The sequence below is a fragment of the Marmota monax genome, unplaced genomic scaffold (assembly GCF_021218885.2).
Source record: "Marmota monax isolate L192 unplaced genomic scaffold, Marmota_monax_Labrador192_F-V1.1 WCK01_AAM20220418_F8-fsc00141, whole genome shotgun sequence".
In the NCBI taxonomy this organism is placed as follows: domain Eukaryota; kingdom Metazoa; phylum Chordata; class Mammalia; order Rodentia; family Sciuridae; genus Marmota; species Marmota monax.
In genome coordinates this window covers 986,899-1,007,676 of record NW_026692981.1, presented here as the reverse complement: position 1 = coordinate 1,007,676, position 20,778 = coordinate 986,899, and the positions used below count along the sequence as shown (strand labels likewise).

Genomic DNA, 20,778 nt, shown 5'->3' with positions numbered 1-20,778 from the left:
TCTAACCTACAGAACTTTTATTGTATATATTTAAGCTTGAACTTTCATAGACACCAATTGTTTTAAGAATCAGTTTTGGATGCTCACACTTTCAAGGGCAAAAGTATAGTCTCCTTCTATGGACACTCTACCTTTGAATAATTCAAATGCTAATAATTTTTCTGGCTGTCCATTATCCTTGCCTTGATGAGTAATGATATATTTGACAAGACAAATATAATGATATATTTTCCAGCACAAGCGATTTTTTTATGTTTCATTCTGTCTTCAATCCAGTATCATATTAAATCTCATTGAATCATTCAAAATCCAGTGTTTTGAAACCTATGCCATCAGCATTTAATAAGAAACCCCAAACACAGGAGGAAAGGAGGAGTCCTGACACTACTACTATGGAAAACAAAATCAATACCAAACATTTTTTTTATTGAAATATTTCACACTTTCTGCAGATCTTCATTTGGTGTATATTTTACTCAAATAATATTTACATTTTATTGGAGGTAACTTTGTATCAGCCTTAAAATTACAACCATACAGTAATTTCATGAGTTGCTCAAATATACCTGATATTTTCCAATTAATGCAGAGTAGCTTTTTAAATTACATCACATTAAAAAAATTCAGTCCTCAGGAGCAACATCCATATTCCCAATGTTACAAGTCGCTCTACTTTATCAGACAGTGGAAATCCAAGGAGGTGTGGAGGTGGTCATAAGAAGTGATTAAATAAATTTAAATGTGATCACGAAAATTTCACAATGACTTTTTAAATCAAAATTTTACACAAACACAGAGATGGGAATTAGGATAGCAACTGAAGGTAGAGCCAGGCTGCCAAAGACTTTAGGAAGAGATTCAAGAGTACTAAAGTAGAAGTCCATCTGTGGGCCCACAGACTTCGTTCCTATAGTGGATCTCAGTTCAGTTCTCACTCCCTAGGGCATTGTAACAGTGTCAATAACCCTTTCGATTTGATCCAAAGTGAACAGTTTCTTTTAAATTGGAGAGAAGCAAGTAAATCATGCATATTCGTCATGACAAAGTGTATTTATAAAAATTCATCCACAACCCTAAGCATGGCTTCAATCCTACCAGTACTTTTAGGTTTCGGAATCAATGGGCAAGAAGGAACACACTGCACTCTTTGTCTCCTCCTCCCTCTGCCTATGGGCTTCGCAAGCACTGTGGGCGGTGACCAATGATTTTGGAACCATCCTCTCACTCTTTCCCGCCCTCATGTCTGGTTTTCAATAAGGTCCGCAGGAGGACTATAAACATACGTTTTGCAGCATTGTGAATTACTTGTCCCCAACTTTTAACCATGTCCGGTCGTGGGAAAGGAGGCAAAGGCCTGGGCAAAGGCGGCGCCAAGCGCCACCGCAAAGTCCTGCGCGACAACATCCAGGGCATCACCAAGCCCGCCATCCGCCGCCTGGCCCGCCGTGGCGGCGTCAAGCGCATCTCCGGGCTCATCTACGAGGAGACCCGCGGCGTGCTCAAGGTGTTCCTGGAGAACGTGATCCGCGACGCCGTCACCTACACGGAGCACGCCAAGCGCAAGACGGTCACGGCCATGGACGTGGTCTACGCGCTCAAGCGCCAGGGCCGCACCCTCTACGGCTTCGGGGGTTGAGTTTCACCAGCGCCTACCGAGAAAAAAAACTCTGAACGGTCCTTTTCAGGGCCACATTACTTTTCACTCTAAAGGGCTGTGGAGTTGCTTTGCTTTTCTCCTGCAATTGAAAATAAGGTAATTCAGAGGGTGTACTGCTCTTGTCCTAATTTGTTACATCAACTACTATAATTGTTTACTCCTTGTTAATGCGGTCACTTTCGGGAGTGAACCCTTGCCAATGAGTCGCAGTGGGATTGGTCTGTAGAATCTCAGCTGGGAGTCAACCGGTAAAAGCTTCAAGTTGTCCAAGGTTCAGGAAACAAGCAGCTTGTTAACCCACATGTTATTTCTCCTTTGCTCCATGATATTTTATAAGCCATAGCTTTAGTTTCCTCAAAGTTTTGGGTATTTTTGTCAGCTATAAAAGCAAAACAGTTGCTTGGCTATAGCATAATTTTAGCAACTAGAAAATAAATTTTGAAATACTCCTAAGGAAGAGTCAGGTAAAGCTCTTCTTCTGTATCTTGGCCTTGAAAGGCAGCAGAATATGCCAGACCAAAACATGCCATCTAGGAGTAAGGATATAGAACAAAATTGGGAGTGGGAGGGTAGACAGGTTTTAGGCACTCTCCCCTGGCCTCTACTTTCTCTGCCCAAAATCAGGGAGATAACCCTCCATAGGTAACATGCCCTTCCTATACCTGAATGAAAGTATTTTATTACCATCGTTAGGCCTGTGAAGAGGAATCTGTACTAAACAAGCCTTATTGAAGAAATGCTTAACATCCAAAGTAAGTACTGTGCCACCATTAATTACCTTAGCACAAATCCCTTTTTTTTTTTTTTTTTTTTAATATTTTTTAGTTTTAGATGGACACAATATCTTTATTTTTATGTGGTGTTGAGGATCTAACCCAGCACCCTGTGCATACCAGGAGAGTGCACTACTGCTTGAGCCACATCCCCAGCCCACAAACCCCCTTTTTATGTCTTCATCATTTACTATTCTGTCAATTTCAGTATTTAAGCATTCAATTTCTACGTATGCCTATGGGTCTTAATTTTTATGATCTCACATGTCATGGAATAAATGTGTATCTTTCTCTTGATAATCTTTGATAACATGGATCTCATCCAAGAAAACAGGAGGTTAAAAATGAAATGGAGATTTTTTTTTTTTTTTCATGTCCTAGTTTTTACAAGAGGTCACTGGCAGTACCCCATTACAGGCACCTTCAACTGGTGCACTTCACCTCACCTCTAAACCAGATTCCTGCTTACCGGCTAATAGAATGAATCAGAATACCATGGAGTGGTATATAGTCAGTCTTTCTTTTAGTTCTTAGACATCTATTTTTTCTGACAGTACTGAAATCTAATAATTCGTAAGGTGGCCTCCACGCTATTGTGTGAACATAGCCTGTAATTTTTATCTACTAAAAGACTTACACTTAAAAAAAAAATAACCTATCCTGTTTCACTACTATGTCACCATCAAATATCAAGTTCAGGACCACCACAGACAACTATCATGGCTTGGTGCTTTATTTTAACAGTTTTTAAGCATTGGCATGTGCTCAAATATAATTGTAAAGGTCATTTCACTTTCAGCATCACAAACACAAATGGTCTACTTTCAAGACAGGAACCATATTCGACCACATCTTTGTGTGCTTTGTGGATGCAAAACACAGTTCTTGCTCCAAAAGAGATAATTTATTCTGAGCCAAATATGATTGGCCAAGGCGTGGGAATATGGATTGAGGTCACTCTGAAGAATATGCTCCACAACAGAAGTGGTTACATAAATTTTAATAGTCACAAAAAAAAAAAAGATAGAAATCAATGCATTTACTGCACACACTGGTGGGGATATAGATAGGTAGGGATGCAACAGAGTGGGGAAAATTCTTGCATATAGGTTTCAGATGTTATTTTACAACATTTTTATACTTGAGGATTGGTGAAATGTAGAGGTCAGCAAAGCTGAAAAGAAACTTCCAAAAGATTTAACTAGTAGTCACAAGTATATTAGCTCAGATACACAGGTGATAGTAAATGGCTATTAAATTGACTAAGGCTAGCCCAAGATCATTTTGCCTCTCAATCTTGCAACAGTCCATCTCTCCACAATTAAGATGTTCTAGTCAGCCAAGCAGCTTGCAGGATCTTCAATACAAAGGTGGCTTCTTCAGAGAATTTTAGATTATACCTCCAGGGAATAACAGAGCTCTTAAAATCCATCCCTCTCCATATCTAAGTGAAGGAAACTTAGTGACCCAAACTAAGTGAAAGCTGGGAACAGAAAAATTTAATGTACTAGACAACAACGGTAACAATATTAGACTTTCAGGTTGAAAAACACACTCAGGTCTATTCTTTATGTACTGTAGTAGTGACATTACATCACCTCAGTAAAATGTATTTTTCAATTTGTAAGGCACATAAAATCAAAAAGTAGGCAACATATTAGAAAGCACCCAAGGCCCAGTCATATAAGCATCGGGCTACATTGAACTTCGCAGTTAGCCAGTATAAAATTATGAAAGCTAAATATGGGACAAGTTTGAGAACATTCAAGTATTTAGAAAATCGCTATATACAGACCTTAAGGCCTGAAAATAAATAAATAGTATAAAGTAGTACTACAGTAGTCCAATTTATTTTTTGAATATAGTCCCTGATGCTCTGCCACTGAAACATTTTTTAAATGGACTTCTTTCTTTCTCTTTCTCTCTGCCTGCTCCTCCCTTATCTCTCCCCCTCCCTAATCTCAGGGCAAATACAATTACCTTTCTTCTCCATCCGAGACAGATATTTGTTCTTGAGCACGTGTCCACCATTGGAAGGAAGTAATTCAGACTTTGGGGATGGCAGCAGAAGATCTCAGAAATGACTATCTCCCAAATTAACAAATGAATTAGAAGTCTAAACAGACAACAGATTGAATGTAGCCTTTGAATCACACCTTCCAAAGTCCCCAGTTCCTGCTGATGAACAGAATCACAGCCTTTGGGACAGGAGTCCCCAGTGTTTCTCCTTTGCAAGCAAAGCAGTAAACCTTCCTTTTCTTTTTTCTCAAAATCATGTCCTCATTATTGGATTGGCATCAGGGACAATACCAGGCTTTTGGCAACACTACATACATATAGGGACGGGAATTTCCTCCTATACAGTTCCTAAATTCTGCTGCACTGACTAAAGTAAGCCACACACACTGTCATGATGTTTCCTCCTTAAGTACAACAGGTCAAATGTGAAAAGAAAATATATTTACAAAACATAGTACAAGCATCTTGATCTGGCAAAAATGAGTGGCTCTGATAAAACTTTGTATTTGGTAAATTCCTCTGACAACAATAGGCACACAACTGTCTGAACCTCCCTAGAGCTGATGGTTAAGCACTTATCATGAAGTGCCAGGAGAGACTTCTCCAAGCTCTCAAACACGTTCAGGATGCCCAAGGCCTTAGACTGAATGCCACAATCAGGGTGGACTTTATCTAGGACCTTACAAACTTACATAAAATAGCTGTCTTTGCTGTCGTTTATGGATTTTGTTTGTGTGCATGGGTGATCCTTCCACTGTGTCTTAGCTCTGACATTTTGGAAACTGGTGTTCTCTTTCTAAAATGGCTTCAAGAAAAAACAACAGGACACGAAAATTTAGTTCCACTAACAGGTGCTCAAGGTCCTCTTATATAAACAGGCTCATGCAAAACAGGACTTAGAAGTGTACGCTCTGATTGGACCATACTACCCAATGGACTAAGAGTATGTAAATTGTGCGTTACCAATCTGCTTTCTTTTCATTGGCTGAAAAATGAACTTGCTGGGGAGCCAATAGGCTGATTTCCGTGCCATATCATAATTTTCTTTACTAAGAATTTTTCCCAGTAAATGTCCCTTTTGGAAAGATGTACCGACTGTGGCGTTTGAGTTTTGAAACAAGTAAAGGAATCCTGTTGTCTGGGACAATCCAGTCCTGACAGCTCCGCTGATGTCTGAAATTGCGCAGGACACCTCCGATCTCTCCAGCAAGAATTTCCAAACGCTGCGTCACGGGTGCCTGAAAAGACACACAGCGGTTCTCCACCGCCATCTTGCCGGGGTTCGCCTCCGCCTTAAAGAGCCAGCAACAACAAGTTAGAGGATCGTGCAGCGTGTGCCCGGTGGGAAACAAAATTCTGTACTTTGGAACAGAATATCATAAAAGACTGTGTCTAAGAGGCTTAGATATTTACAGTAAATATAGTGAAACTAAGATTCAGAAAAGATGCGTAATCAGTAGATAATGGACTTAGATGTTTTTCTTAATTTTTTTTAAAGGTGCTGTATTGAACCCAGAACCCTCACGCATGGTGTGTAAGCACTGCACCACTTGGTCACACTCCTGGCCCTGGACTTTTAAATGGGCGGATGAGGACACTTGGATGGAAACATTAAGTAAGCAAAAAAGAAAGCTTTAGAAAACTAGAATCCTAAAGCAACTTATTCTGTTTTGTAGAGCGGAACAATAACCTATGATTGTTTATATGTAATGTTAGAGGTATGACACATTGTCAAAGTAACTGTTCAGAAAACGGTTTTTAAAGGCTATTTAACTGAAATTAACGCTCAAAATCTACACTGAAAGGAAGAAGCAAGAGCGAACCACCCCAAGCACTTCCAGACTCCACCCACGGACTACAAGGGCGTTGTCCACAATCCAATCCGAGTGCAATCCAATCAGGGCCTTTCTGTTTGTATAAATAGAGGAGCCAGCAAACCTTCCTCTTCTTACTGAGCTGACCCAAAGCCATGGCCCGCACTAAGCAGACGGCGCGCAAGTCCACCGGCGGCAAGGCGCCGCGCAAGCAGCTGGCCACCAAGGCCGCTCGCAAGAGCGCCCCGGCCACCGGCGGCGTCAAGAAGCCTCACCGCTACCGGCCCGGCACCGTGGCGCTGCGCGAGATCCGCCGCTACCAGAAGTCCACCGAGCTGCTGATCCGCAAGCTGCCGTTCCAGCGCCTGGTGCGCGAGATCGCGCAGGACTTCAAGACCGACCTGCGCTTCCAGAGCTCGGCCGTCATGGCCCTGCAGGAGGCCTGCGAGGCCTACCTGGTGGGGTTGTTCGAGGACACCAACCTGTGCGCCATCCACGCCAAGCGCGTCACCATCATGCCCAAGGACATCCAGCTCGCGCGCCGCATCCGCGGGGAGAGAGCGTAAAATATTTTGCTGAGTGAGTGTTCGAATAAGGTTTAAAGGCTCTTTTCAGGGCCAAATACATCTTACTGGAAGATGCTGCAGTACTCCAAAGTAAGGGATAACTTTGCACTAACTTAAGGTCAAGTTCTTACGTAATGTGCTCTTTTTACCTTTTTAAGTCAAGCCTTTTTTCCATGGTTTTGTTTTGCTGATTTTCTGCCCTAGTTATAAATGGCAAAGATTTATGTTGGTGTCTAATTGGTAAGTCTTAAGGGACTTTTTAACTTACACTTGAGTTTCTGCTTCTTTGCACTATCTCAAGTGATGGCCGTCCACCTTAAGCACGAACAACTTAAAATAGTTGGATTTCCATAATTCTACTTTGATTTTGAAGATAGTTCAGGGTGTCAAGGCTCCTGGTATTCATCAGAGGGTACCTTTCCTTGCTAGTTATAGAGGCCTATCTCTACTAGTGCAAGCCAGCCACCTCGTGGCCCTGCATGCAACCCTGATGGCCAAGGTTTCGATTATTACCCTGAATATGAAAGACATAGATTTCGCAAAGTACTTGGCAACGATCATTATATCATAAATCCCTGGTCCTAGGGAAGGAAGCTTATGTCCAAACAGGACCTGAAGGGAAGGGAGACAGCAATTCTATTCTGAAACTACACAGGCACACTACCTTGAAAATGTAGAAGGATATGTATTGCGGGAGATTTCATGTTAAACAGTCCAGCATGGGCAATTTAGTGATATCCTTCTCTCAAAAAGCATATTCTTAAAATAAGGGAAGAAGACAGGACATGTGGCTTGGAGTAGAGAACTAGCTGTTTTAAGTTGCAGGCTTTCTTGCAGAAGAACCAGTTGGGTTGAATTCACAATATCACAATAAATGTTTAAGAATATGTTTAAGAATAAAACGTTATTAAGAAATGTTTAAGAATAAAACGTTATTAAGATATGCTGATGGGTGGTAAAATCAATATAGGCAATTTCTAGAGATACACAAGCAAAGTTAATCATAGTATATCCTGGCAATTATATAAAAGAAATTTATAATCATGGAAAGTCTGCAAAACATTTGAGACTTGAATGCTGTGAACTCAGGCATTTGAGTATCTTTGGAAAAAAGATCAACTCTCCACAATTAAAATACTAGAGTACTAGATATTTATAATATTATTGACCCCTACAGTGTTGGAAAAAAGCATTCCACGATTGAATATATTTTCCTGTATACTATAAATTTGTTCAAATTCTGGCACATAAGTTTTCAACCTGTTTCTGTCATGGTATTGGACTTGGAGGAATGAGGATTCAGTTGGCACATAAATCATTGTGCCATTAAATCCACCAGAACACCTAGGATGCTCCTTTGCCAAAAAAAAAAAAAAAAAAAAACCCTCAGAAAATATTTTGATCAAATTAACACTTAAAATAAAAGATTATTGAGCAAACAAAACTTACCGTTGAATGCATTCCTGGTTATATAGTTTTATGTAGTGTATATATGTAATGTATACCTGTTAATATATTTTAAATAAGGTTTATGTAATTTCAATATATAGTTTTGGTAACGGAAATAGGAATAATCAACATTTACTGTGTATTTTCAATTTGCCAGAAGTCATGGATCATTATATGAAGCTTCAACAGTACACTACTAGCTAAGACACATAATGGCTATTATACAAGTACTAAAATGAAGAGGAAACTAAAAAAATTTAGATAAGTGGTGGATCCAAAACGTTTCCCATTAATAATTATGATTTTTTAAAGAACAGCATCAGCACAATTATCACCAGTACCCTGAGGACTTTATCATCCTGTCAAAGGAAGACTGTGATATTTTCATTGGCACAATTTTAATTATTTCATATTGCATATTTTAAAATAAATGCATGAATTTTGAAATTAACAGGTTCCTATGTAATTATGAAGTTCTATTGTACAATTACAGAAAGTTGTCAGAAAATGTAACTGATAAATGTACATAAAAACACAACATTGGCAGGTTTTAGATTTTATACCCAGCATGTCATTAATACCCTAGATGTGTTAGCTACATACACACACACATTTTTTTTTTTCAATTTTCAAAAGCTAACACAAAGACAGTGGTTACTAGCTGATGTTTTAAAATGAATTTTGATTTTTGCTTAGGGAAGATTACAGATTTGAGTCATAATATTCATAATATTTTATATGTTGGAACATTCAATTATATATATCCATTCCAGGGCCTTCTTTAACTACTGTTGGAGCATAGAAAATGATACCCCAAACTAATGCAGCTTCAAAAACAAAATTTCTTCCTGACCTTCAACTGTCCTGTCTCTATCTCCTCTTCCTCCCCCATCCCCAGGCATGACACTGAAATTGGATTCTCTTCCTCATAATAAGACATTAGAGCCACTTTTCCCCCAATGCAAGCCACAAAGCCTAAATATATTATTCTAATTTTCCCCCATCTTTCATTGCCTGGGAGCTGAACATAATGAACTTACCTAACCTACCTTGTCTGATGGTGGATCAAAAGATTTTTCATAACATTCATAACATTTTTCATAACATTTCACCTAGTTAAGAAGGACTTGCTCCTCAACAAGGAGGAAAGACTGTCACCCAGCAAGGTCAAGAAGAATCTGGAGAAGTCTTGCTGGGTTTCCCCACATATTCTATTATCATTAAATTATGTCCAATCATATGTCTACATGGCTGTCCACACTTTATCAAACATAAGCACATAAATGAATAGTTTGCCTTGAGTTTTGGGTCTTCATGCTAAAAACTTATATGTCATGTAAACTACATCACATAAATTTATCATTTTTTATTAACCTATCTTTTGTCATTGGGGTATCATTACTATGATGGATAAAGAAAGACATCACACCTTTCCTCCCCTACAGTACATATAATTTAAAAAACAGGTAGCCAGGCACAGTGGTACATACATGTCATCCCAGTAATAACAAATTATCAAGACATTATCTCAAATTAAAAAGGGCTGGGCATTTGGTTCAGTGGTAAATGCACCTGGGTTCAAACCCCAGTATTAGTGGGGGGGGGGGGTATGTAATCTGAATGACCAATGGCTTTGCCTTATGGAAATAACAGCTAAAACTCAAAAAAGACAATTAAGAAATTTTATGTATCATTTTTCCACATCTTCCTGCCTTATTAGCGCAAAACAAAAATAGTGCAAATATTTCTTATTTCTGTTTTGTTGCTGTTGTTGTTTATAGTAAACCTAGCCCCAAAATTTTTGAGTAGTGTACTTGAGAAGAAGACAATTTGAAAATCAAGCTGTGAAGAAAAGGATCATGCCGCAGTCCGGCTGCAGCAAAATAACCGGGGGGTGACGAATAACTGTGTACATTGATACAGCAGGAGTGGGAGCCCTTTATTGTAGGACAGGAGTGATATTTATACATTCCACACAGCTTATCTAATTAGCATAAACTAGATACATCAGTCAACCAATAAGGAATCTCCACACTTAATGGCTCGCTAGTGTTACTTCACAAACCACTCCCTCTGGCATTTTGCCAGGCACCATCCAGACTTGTTTACAGACTCTAACATTTCTCTGGCAAAATGCCAGGTGTTATTTTGACTTGTTTATAGACTCTAACAGGATCATAAAAGAGCAAGAGAATTATAGTACTTTTGGCTTCTTATATTTTTTAAAAAATACTGAAAATTGTTAATATCTGGCAATAATTTAACCCACTTGATGGCCTTTCTGAGATTCAGTTGATTTAACATACAAACACACACAAAATAGAGGAAAACAAAGGAAAGATTCAAGCCCTAGAATCTAGTAAAGAAAAAAATAAGCACATTAAGATTTTTTTCTGTTGACATTCATGGTACCCAACTTCAATCTTCAAAAAAGAACAGAGATAGCTTCTTTTCCTTTCTTCTTTCAGTGGGATTCCTCTGTGTTGTCCAAGTGAGCCTTAAACTTAAGCTCCTCCTGTCCCAGGCTTCATACTAACTGGAATTAAAGGCACAACTCACCATGCCTGCCGGTAACTAGTTTTTAACTCAGATGACATTTGTTCATGGAGATAGAGCTTGACGTGGAAATGAAAGCATTAGGAAGAATCTCCCAAGTAAAGAATAGAGGGACTTACAGGTGAACAAAGCTGGGGGCCAGGGAATAGTCTAATTTGAGTTGTTAACAGTGCTCATTAGTGTGAGCAAAGTGTTCTAATGAAAAGATGCTACCAAGCTCTAGCTTGAACAAAGGAAGCTGGGAGCCAGTAACCATTCTCATCCAGTATAGTTTGGATTTCTTTTTACTCATGACCAGAATTTAGGAATGGGACTTGGAAAAACTAGAGTTAGGAAACTAAAAAGATACAGTGTGTGTGTTGGGGGCAGGGGGAATGCAACAGACACTGACAAGTCTTTAAAAATTAGCCTACTTAATTATTAACAGGGATGGATAATCAAGGCCTCTACATAGTAATGTTAACTGTGCTTTTTCCCCATAGTTAAAGAAACAAGCAGTTGTTAAGCAGAAAAAAGAAAGTGCTGACTTCAGAATGGTCATAAAAATCACTTTGTCACACTTCCAACACACTCATCAGTGCCCTCCATCATCTGAGATAATATCAAAATGCCTTCATGCCATCCATACTAAGATGGCTATGGTCTTCTTTACTCAATGAGCATCACCTAAGATGCTCATTGTAACTAAATTAAACTGTTACAGAAATTTGTGGAAATGGATGAAGACCTAAACAAGTTCTCAGTACCTTGCAAACAAGTGCCTTTCCAAGGCATAAGAATGCACACACAAATTGACATAAACCAAAGGTCATGTTAAATTGGTCCAGTTGCATTCCAAAAGGATTATGACTTGAATAAATCACAATGAATCTAATATTAACAAAAAAAATATGAATTTCTTTCTCAGTAAACCTAAAAAGTAAAAAAAAAAAAACAAAACAAACAAACAAAAAAAAAAACTCCTTTTCCATCATAGATGGGGATCAGAAAAAGAATGACAGGATTACAGAACATGTAAAAGATCCATTTCATTTATTGACAATAAATGCTTATTTATGTTCATTATTTCTGTCTAAGCCACAATTTTTATAACTTTAAAACAAGAATGTCAACTACACCGAATGTCAGTAACATACTGAGATCCAAGGGAAGCAATTGCAGAGTTTTTATAAACCTTAATAAACCAGGGATCTTTTATTTCCTTTTTATTATTTCAGTCTCCCATTTACTCAGATCTCAACCAAGCCACTGTCACAAAGGGAGAAGGATCTGTGGCTTTCTCCCGAACAAGGGAAATCATATGATGCAGCCTGGTTTAAAAAATAAAAACAAAAATTGAACTCCAGCTTCAAAAACTCTAAAAAGATACAGGTTTTAACCTTACCTTTGAATTGAGAAATTTAAGTAGAATGTCGAATTTAATAAGCTATTAACAAATAAGGGAATAATAACAAAGAATAAGATAAAGAGTCATTTTACTCCTAAGGGGTTTGTGACATTTGGTCCCACTTCTTTATATTACACAGAATATTACCAGGCATGGTTGCATATGCCTTTCACCTTGGGAGGCTAAGGCAGAAGGATCACTAGTTCAAAGCCAGCCTCAGCAATTTAGCAAGGACCTAAGCAATGTAGTGAGACTCTGTCCCAAAATAAAATATTAAAAGGGCTGGGGATGTTGCTCAGTGGTTAAGTAACATTGGGTTCCATCCCCAGTGCCAATAATAATAATAAATTATTATTATTATTTATTATTATTATTATTACAGAATGAGAGCTACTGACTTTAAAATACCCACCAAGAATTTTTTTTTAAGTTTAATAACATCAAATTATATGATTCAGTTGCAGGCATAATACTGAAAGTCAGTGTGAAGGAGTCAAAATGAGTGCAAACCAGTACCTACTATACCTGCAAAGTGACATGAAAGTATTTGCTATTAACAATTATGAAAATGTCACAGGTACTTCAAGATCCATATGTACCATATATATCTGTATATACTCATAATTGAAGGAATTGTTAAAATGCACTGAGGGTTAGTAAAAATAAAAATGTAGCTGCTTCCTACCAGAAGACAAAAGTATCTATAGAATTCTGGCAATGAACGTGAATTTTCCAAAAATAAAAGAAGTTTGAAAGCACAGAAATAATATAGAAATGGACCATCCAGGTCAACTCATCTTCCTACAGCTATAAAACAAACAAACAAACAAACAAAAAAACCTTGATGTGTGAAGAACACAGTAGCATTTCCACCTTCTCAAAGCTTTTTGTTGTGTTGCTCCCCCATTCCGTGTTTACTAACTGAATAAACCAACACTGGCTTCCTAGATTCTCAGCAATGAGAAAACCAAAATTAGACTCTAAACTGCAAAATATGCTCTTTACTATTTACACTAAACTTTGGCATGATGGCTGCAATAATTAATGCTATGATAGTATGACAACAATAAGCAATCTTCTAAAAGAATTCCATTTTCCACTAACAAACCTGATCTTCCACAGACCCCTAGTTAACATGAAGTATATTCTAGATGTCATTGGTGCACTTCCAATTGCACGCCCAGGCATGCCAAAAGGCACGTCCTGATTGGATAAATCTAAACAGCCCAGCAGACAAAAAGGAAACCAACTTCAACGAAACTGCCAGACTACTTTTTCCCCCCATTGTCTTGACAGTTGCTTTGGTAATAATCCTGGGTGGGGGAAACAAAAACAGAACCCAGGGTTAGCATTCCTCGTACCCGGATTACTCTTGCAATATTGCGGGAACCACACACTACCGCTCGCCAGTTCACTTGGCAGCAGGGGTTGGTAATCTGACTCGGATACCTCTTAGAAAGTTAATATCGCATCGATCGAGTCAGCCAAAAGCATAGGCAAGCAAGTACAAAACGCAACACAAAAGCCCTTCTTAGGCCAACCGGCTGCATTGGACTGGGCTGCATTAGTAAGTCTTAACCATGCGCGCGGCGGTGGCGCCATGCGCATTAAAATGGCCAATCACATGACAAGGCGGGAGTTCAAATTCTAAACTTAAATGTTAGGGCCAAAATTAAGAACACGTTCTTATGTATGTCCAGACCAGCTCAGCTCTTTTTAGTGAGATCTGTGGGTGGCTCTGAAAAGAGCCGTTGAGATTTTAAAAGCAGGACGTCCCGCTCCAATCTTACTTCTTCCTGGGGGCCGCCTTCTTGGCCTTGGAAACCTTGGGCTTAGCCGCCTTAGGTTTAGCTGCCTTCGGCTTTGGGGCCTTGGCCTTGGACGGACTCTTCGCAGCCTTCTTTGGCTTAGCAGCTTTCACCTTTTTGGGGCTCTTGGCCACCTTCTTGGCACCTGCAGGAGTGGTGGGCTTCTTCGCCTTCTTTGGGGTTTTCTTGGCGGACTTCTTGGGGGTGGCGGCGCTCGGCGCTTTCTTGGGCTTCTTGGCCGCGCCGGCGGGCTTCTTCGCCTTGGCCGCCCCTGCCTTCTTGGCCTTGGGCTTGGCTTCCCCGGAGGCCGCCTTCTTGTTGAGCTTGAAGGAGCCGGAGGCGCCGGTGCCCTTGGTCTGCACCAGGGTGCCCTTGCTCACCAGGCTCTTGAGGCCCAGCTTGATGCGGCTGTTGTTCTTCTCCACGTCGTAGCCGGCGGCCGCCAGCGCCTTCTTGAGCGCAGCCAGGGACACGCCGCTGCGCTCCTTGGAGGCGGCCACGGCCTTGGTGATGAGCTCGGACACCGGGGGCCCTGACGCCTTGCGCTTCCCAGCAGCGGCGCCAGACTTTTTTGCCTTCTTCTTCACAGGTGTCTTCTCCGCAGGTGCGGGTGCTGCGGGAGGCACGGGAGCGGTCTCGGACATGTTTCTAGTCTTGCCAGGAAAAGCTAAAAGTAAGCTCAAACTGTCAGAACGGCGAGTGCTGGGCGCCGGCGGCTGGGGTTTATATAGAGAGAAGCTGCGTGGTGATTGGTTCCCGGTGCCTTGCGCCGCGCAGTGGAGAGGGTTCCTCGGCTCTGCCTGGCAGCTGTGTTTGTTGCCCCTCAAAAAAGAATAAAAATAAAAGAAACCTGGGCACGAAACGTTTAGGGGTTTGGGGAAAACGGATCCCAGAGGCTTCAGGCTTCATTCCTGCCTTGTTTTCTACATCTAGTTTCAAAACCGACACCCTGAAACTTTCCCAATTCCCCCAACTCTCTTTCTAACTTCAGTCAAATTGACACAACTTTCAGGTTTTCCTCAAAAATACGATTTCTCCCGACTTCGTTTGCAAATCTTTTTTTTTTAGTATTGTTCTGTGCATTTTCATCTTCTCAAGATCATATAAATATACTAATTTTGACTCAGATATATAGGGAAATTCGGGTTTTTCGCGGAAGCAATAACACAGGCACTCCCGCGAGCTGTTTGCACCAAGCTCTAGGAATTGGCACTGGGATAGAAACTTCTACATACAAGAGGGATGATTATTTTACAAAAATAATAGATTTTTTTTAAAGCATTTTAAATACCACTGTATAAGTTGGGCTGATGAGTCTGTTTTAGTGATTTAAACAGTTTCCAAAGATGGGAGTGAGGCACCTCCCTTCATCTTCTAGGTAAACATTTCTAAATAGATTTTCCAAACAAACATTGAGCATTAGAGATCAATTACCCCATCTGCAAAAAAGACAGAAAACTGAATCAAGAAGCAATACAATGGCAGTTCTACATCATTTTACTAACTTCTTTAATATAATTTAATGACAGGCACCTTGTCATAAAACTTTTTCCTCTCCGATCTTTAAACTAGAATGTTGTACACATTTCCTAATTCTCAAAATATGCTACTTCAAATTTCAATATTGAAAATGTGAACACAGAGGATTAGAAAAAATCACTTTCTGAAATTTCATGATTCTGACTGAGCTTTTCGCATGTGAAATATGAAATAGGATGCCACAAGTTATTTAATTCTAATTACCTGAATGTGTTCAACACTCAAGGTATTGAACAAACATGAGTGGTTTTCCTACAGCATCCCTTATAGTTTATAATACAACAGAGCTGATAGAATTGGTTCTTATTTAACTAAGCACAAAAGCAATATTTTTCATCAAGTAATCAGGTACCAAAATGAAGCCCCATGTTTGTAAAATAAAGAGGAAAACTATCTTAGTGTTCTGTTTCTTTTAATGAGTATTTATACTTCCAACAACTGATTCATGCTGACTTTCATTTAATGATGACTTGAACATTTTGTCATGTAAATCCAAGTCAGAATAATCAACATTACAGATGCCATGTCTTCACACTTAACCAATTCCATAAAAATGAAGTTCTCTCTTTTTTTAGACTGTATTGGCTGGAATCAAATCTCTGGGACCTTAAACCATGATATGTAACATAAAATACAAATAGGAGTTCTAAAGGATGCCAGCTAATAGGACTGCATCAGCAGCTGCGTATAATTCTTCTAGGAAACATTTTATGGATCTATGGAAGATCATCCTCTGTAGCATCTTTCATCACTAACAGCAGGAAGAGACATTATATAAGTACTTTTCTTCTTAAATGTATAGATTTACATTATGTAGACTTCAAGATACTAATAAAATGTAGGACATTCTCAAAGACATAACAGGATTTGTCTAATAATTGCTAGAATTGTTCACATATATTTCCTTAGCAGATGTCACCATTTCATTCTTGGGCAACTCTTACTGGTTCTCATAGTTATTTAGGTTCCCTATAAATGAGAAAACCTTGGGGCTAATGGATACTTCTTTACTTTTTGGTATATAACCTCTGCCTTTCTTGGAGGGCAAAAAATGAGAATTGATGTCACTAGCAAAGTTCCTAGTCACATTTTTATAGAAGGCTTTGTGTGGAATATAGTTGCTCTATTATTGCTTCTTTGTAAATTGTAACATGGGCAGAGTTCCTGACAGATGGATCACACCTGGGACTATAAACTAAAAGTCAAAAACAAGTTTCACCTATTACTTTGGTAGTTAGCCCTAAAAAAAAAAAAAAAAAAAAAAAGAATTTCTCTTTGGAAACTCAAATCTATATACAAACATTCATATCTAGATCCATAGATTAAATCTAAAATGATAGGTTATTCTATACACTAACATTAATTATTTTTATACATGTAAATATTAGAAGCTATGGCAATCTAACACATGGCTTCACGTTCTCTAACTTTTATATTAATTTCACCTCCACAATGAATGGCTAAGGTATTGGTCACTAGGTTATTTCACAGGGGCTATGCTTAAGCATTTTAAAATTCAGTGAACATCAGAGGCTTCAAGAGGTAAATATCTACACAGAATGAATGCCAAAAGCAGCAATGCAAGGACTAAAAGGAAGATGCAGTGTTGTTAGAACCAAATGTGCTTGAAAGGTCTATAGGAAAATAAGAAATCAGACCTAATGTCGCTTCTAACCAAATGGCCTTACGTGAGGATACTGCCCACTAGAAATTCCCCTGAGAGCACAAATATGGCATATTAATTATATTTTCTAAAAAAGATACCACTGCTTTTAAACTTTCAAAATTTTTTATGTCTTTTTCCGATCTATGATGCCTGATGCATCCCAAAGCTGGCTTATTTCTATCACACTTGAGGAAATACTCTATATCCTCACTTCCTCCAGTGAGACTCCTTGTCAAGTATGCACCACACTCCCCTACAATGGAATAGAAGTTCCTCTAAAGAAATCCCTTATCACAGCACAGACCAGAAGAACATTCAGCAATGAGAAAATATTCTCTATCTGCACTGTCTAATGAATAGTGGATACAGTAGCTGAAGAAATTTTTAATTTTAGTTTAAATTTAAATAAGCACAGAAAGGTGGAGTGTAAGAATCACAGTTCAGAACACTTCTTTTCAAACTTATATGAATGGTAAAAGCCTAATCCCAAGTAGACACTGGGTCCAGGAGATGACTGTTTTCTCTATCTACAAAGCATACACCCACAAAGAAGGGATTTTGAGAAATCATCTTCCCCTATGATATGAAAAGCACTGAATGCAAATGAGACCAATGAGGAAGCAAATGTTGAAATGTGCCTAAAATACATACAAAATCATGATCTGAATAGAACATGACTTTGGTCACTTTGTACTTGGACAGTATTCCACATAACTTATTAGCATTGTCTGTTAAACATGAATTTGCAAGTGCCATTCATTATGACATGCTAGTAAATGTGTCTCCTAGTATAGAAAGTGGGAAGGTCAGGAGATTCAAGAATCAGACACCGCATTACCACTTAGTCAAAGAGGATCAGATCTCCAAGCCTGGGAGCTTTCATCTTTATAATACTGACATCCCTTTACAAAGTGGTAAAGAATGGAAATGCAATTGACACTGGCTCCCCTTACTAGAGCTACTTATAAGTAGTAGGTGTATATACCTCATGTAGTGGTATAGAACTCAGCTAAATGTAACATTTCATGAGTGATCAAATTTAATCATGACTATTGGTAGAGCATAAAAATTTAAAATACTAGCCAGGCACAGTGGCGCACACTTGTAATCCCAGCTTCATGGGCGGCTAAGATTTGAGTATTGCACATTTGAGGCCAGCTTGGGTCACTTGGTGAGAACAGTTCAAAATAAAAAATAAAAATGAAAAGGGATGTGAATGTAACGCAGACGTACAGCATCCCTGAATTCAATCCCTAGCACCCTCAAATTTTTTTTTAAACTAGTGACTTCGTTTTTTTAAAGAAACTTTCAATTTAAAATTTATTTTGTTCTGGCAACTCTCGTTCTTGTACTCAAGGGTAGCACTAGAGGCTCCTCTTTCCAAATCATAAGTCTGGACTTGCACATCAGTTGTGAGAGAGGACCTGGACATGCACTAATCATCCTGGAGGACTCGCGACCTGACTCACAGAAACAAGAGCACAAAGCTGCCTTTCCCCTCCACTCAATATCCATTTCCTTGCTCCAAAGGCCATACTGTGGCAAACCAGAAAAGAGGCGGGGACAGAGGCCAGTGTTCCCGCCCGCGCTCTTTCAGTTTCCAAAAAGGTCCGCACTGGTGCTTCATATGTTGCTGCAGGGGGCGCCTAGCACCACAACTGCAGGAACTAGCTATTGCAAACATGTCTGGCCGCGGAAAAGGAGGCAAAGGCCTAGGCAAAGGCGGCGCCAAGCGCCATCGTAAAGTCCTGCGCGACAACATCCAGGGCATCACCAAGCCCGCCATCCGCCGCCTGGCCCGCCGTGGCGGCGTCAAGCGCATCTCCGGGCTCATCTACGAGGAGACCCGCGGCGTGCTCAAGGTGTTCCTGGAGAACGTGATCCGCGACGCCGTCACCTACACGGAGCACGCCAAGCGCAAGACGGTCACGGCCATGGACGTGGTCTACGCGCTCAAGCGCCAGGGCCGCACCCTCTACGGCTTCGGCGGTTAATCTTTTATTGTATACTGGCTACCTAACCTCACAAAAGGCCCTTCTCAGGGCCACCCACATTGTCATGAAAGGCTGCCACAAATGAGAGTTTTATAGGACGCCAAGGACAAGTTCGGTTAGAAGTGGCGCTTATAAGTGCAGGTTGGGCTTTTATGTTCACTTTGGCACTGAGTTTTACGTCATAAATAGTGCAGTTAGTTGCTGCCTTTGAGGGGACTGCCTAATCTGCCAGGGTTTAGCCGCTCTTTAGCTTTAATTTTGCAAGTCCTTTTTCTTCAAATTCTGCTTGGTCTTCTAGTTTTTACAGTGAACTGAAGTTGTATCATTACTTTGTAGCTCCCATCTCTTTCAGAGTGTTCTTTAGTAAATGGAGATGCATGCAACCTTGCAGCCCTGTCTGCCCTGTAGTGATCAGGGTCTGTATAGATCGCACCTGCATTTTAACCACCTTGCAGTCGGAAGCTTGTGCAATTTATAAACTCATCTGTGCAAAAATAAGATTAACCAGTTCTAATATTTGTAGAAAACTAGTAACTCTGCTTTATCTAGCATCTGCTTTCCTCCACATCCTCATCCCTAACCATCGTTTCTGCAACTGGAATACTTATCAAAATGAATCTTTTATGTACCATTTTTTCTTCCACAAATAACTCGGGAGTTTTTCAAGTTTTCCTTTAGGAGACCTTTCCTTTGCCTGGTTCTCCCACTCCCCAAGATTTTCTTATACTCTACAAACTGCACTACATATATGTTCCTACCAAACTTCACAGTTCACTTTAGGACTAGAGGCATTGCACACTAACAATATTTGATAATTAACGTTCCTTTTGTCTCAAGATTTCTTGAGGGAGGTCTTAAACAATGTCTTCATTTTGCTGTCCTCAGGACCTACAAAAATTATGTGGCACATTCTATTCATTTTATAAATGGCAAGGCAATGACTGAATGAATGAATCAATGAAGTTTAGCATTTGGGCCACTAATAAACTTTTCACAGATTACTTTCCTTGAACAATGACTCTCTTCCCCTAGCAGTTTCTTCTCTACCATTTTTCTTTACTCATGTGTCAAGTTTTAGACTCTCAACCATGTATTGCGGATATCTTTAAATGCAGATTGTGAACAGCTCATGGGTAATGTAAACTATTTAATGGGTCTCATCCTGCATTTAAAACAAATGGAATAAATAGAAATCATCAGGCATCTCATAAATGCAATTTTTTTTCAGATAATTAAATTTTAAGTGCATGCACTTTTATTTGTTCCTTTTCTAGTATTTGGAGGACAGATATTTGAACAATGTCAGTCCATATATCTTCAATATAAATTTGTGAAACTCCCAGGTTAGGGAATTGATCTCAATAACCTTTTTAGAACTCCAATTATCAGTGCTGATAAAATGTTGATATGTGGCAAAGGTTCCACTAATCAGTCACACTTCTAAAAGACTTCTTGGAGCCTCTGCTTCTGGGAGAAAAGCCAACCTGGGGTAGTGATGGCAGTGTTGGCTTCCAAGTGGTGAAGTGTGACACACCAGCAGCAGGCCCCTT

At 39.6% G+C, this 20,778-nt stretch overlaps 1 protein-coding gene and 1 pseudogene across 1 annotated transcript; one reads left to right on the top strand and one right to left on the bottom strand.

The window, feature by feature from the left end:
- The first annotated feature begins 1,298 nt into the window (after positions 1 to 1,298).
- On the top strand, positions 1,299 to 19,286 carry LOC124097899 (uncharacterized; annotated as a pseudogene).
- Positions 11,850 to 14,747, bottom strand: LOC124097854 (histone H1.3). The gene has a single exon (XM_046452432.2). The coding sequence runs from the start codon at positions 14,671 to 14,673 to the stop codon at positions 14,008 to 14,010; it is 666 nt and encodes a 221-aa protein (XP_046308388.1). The 5' UTR covers positions 14,674 to 14,747; the 3' UTR covers positions 11,850 to 14,007.
- Positions 19,287 to 20,778: the final 1,492 nt, after the last annotated feature.

Bases quoted from the DNA above. Each gene is read 5' to 3' on its own strand.
- LOC124097854 (XM_046452432.2), bottom strand. From the start codon at position 14,673: ATGTCCGAGACCGCTCCCGTGCCTCCCGCAGCACCCGCACCTGCGGAG.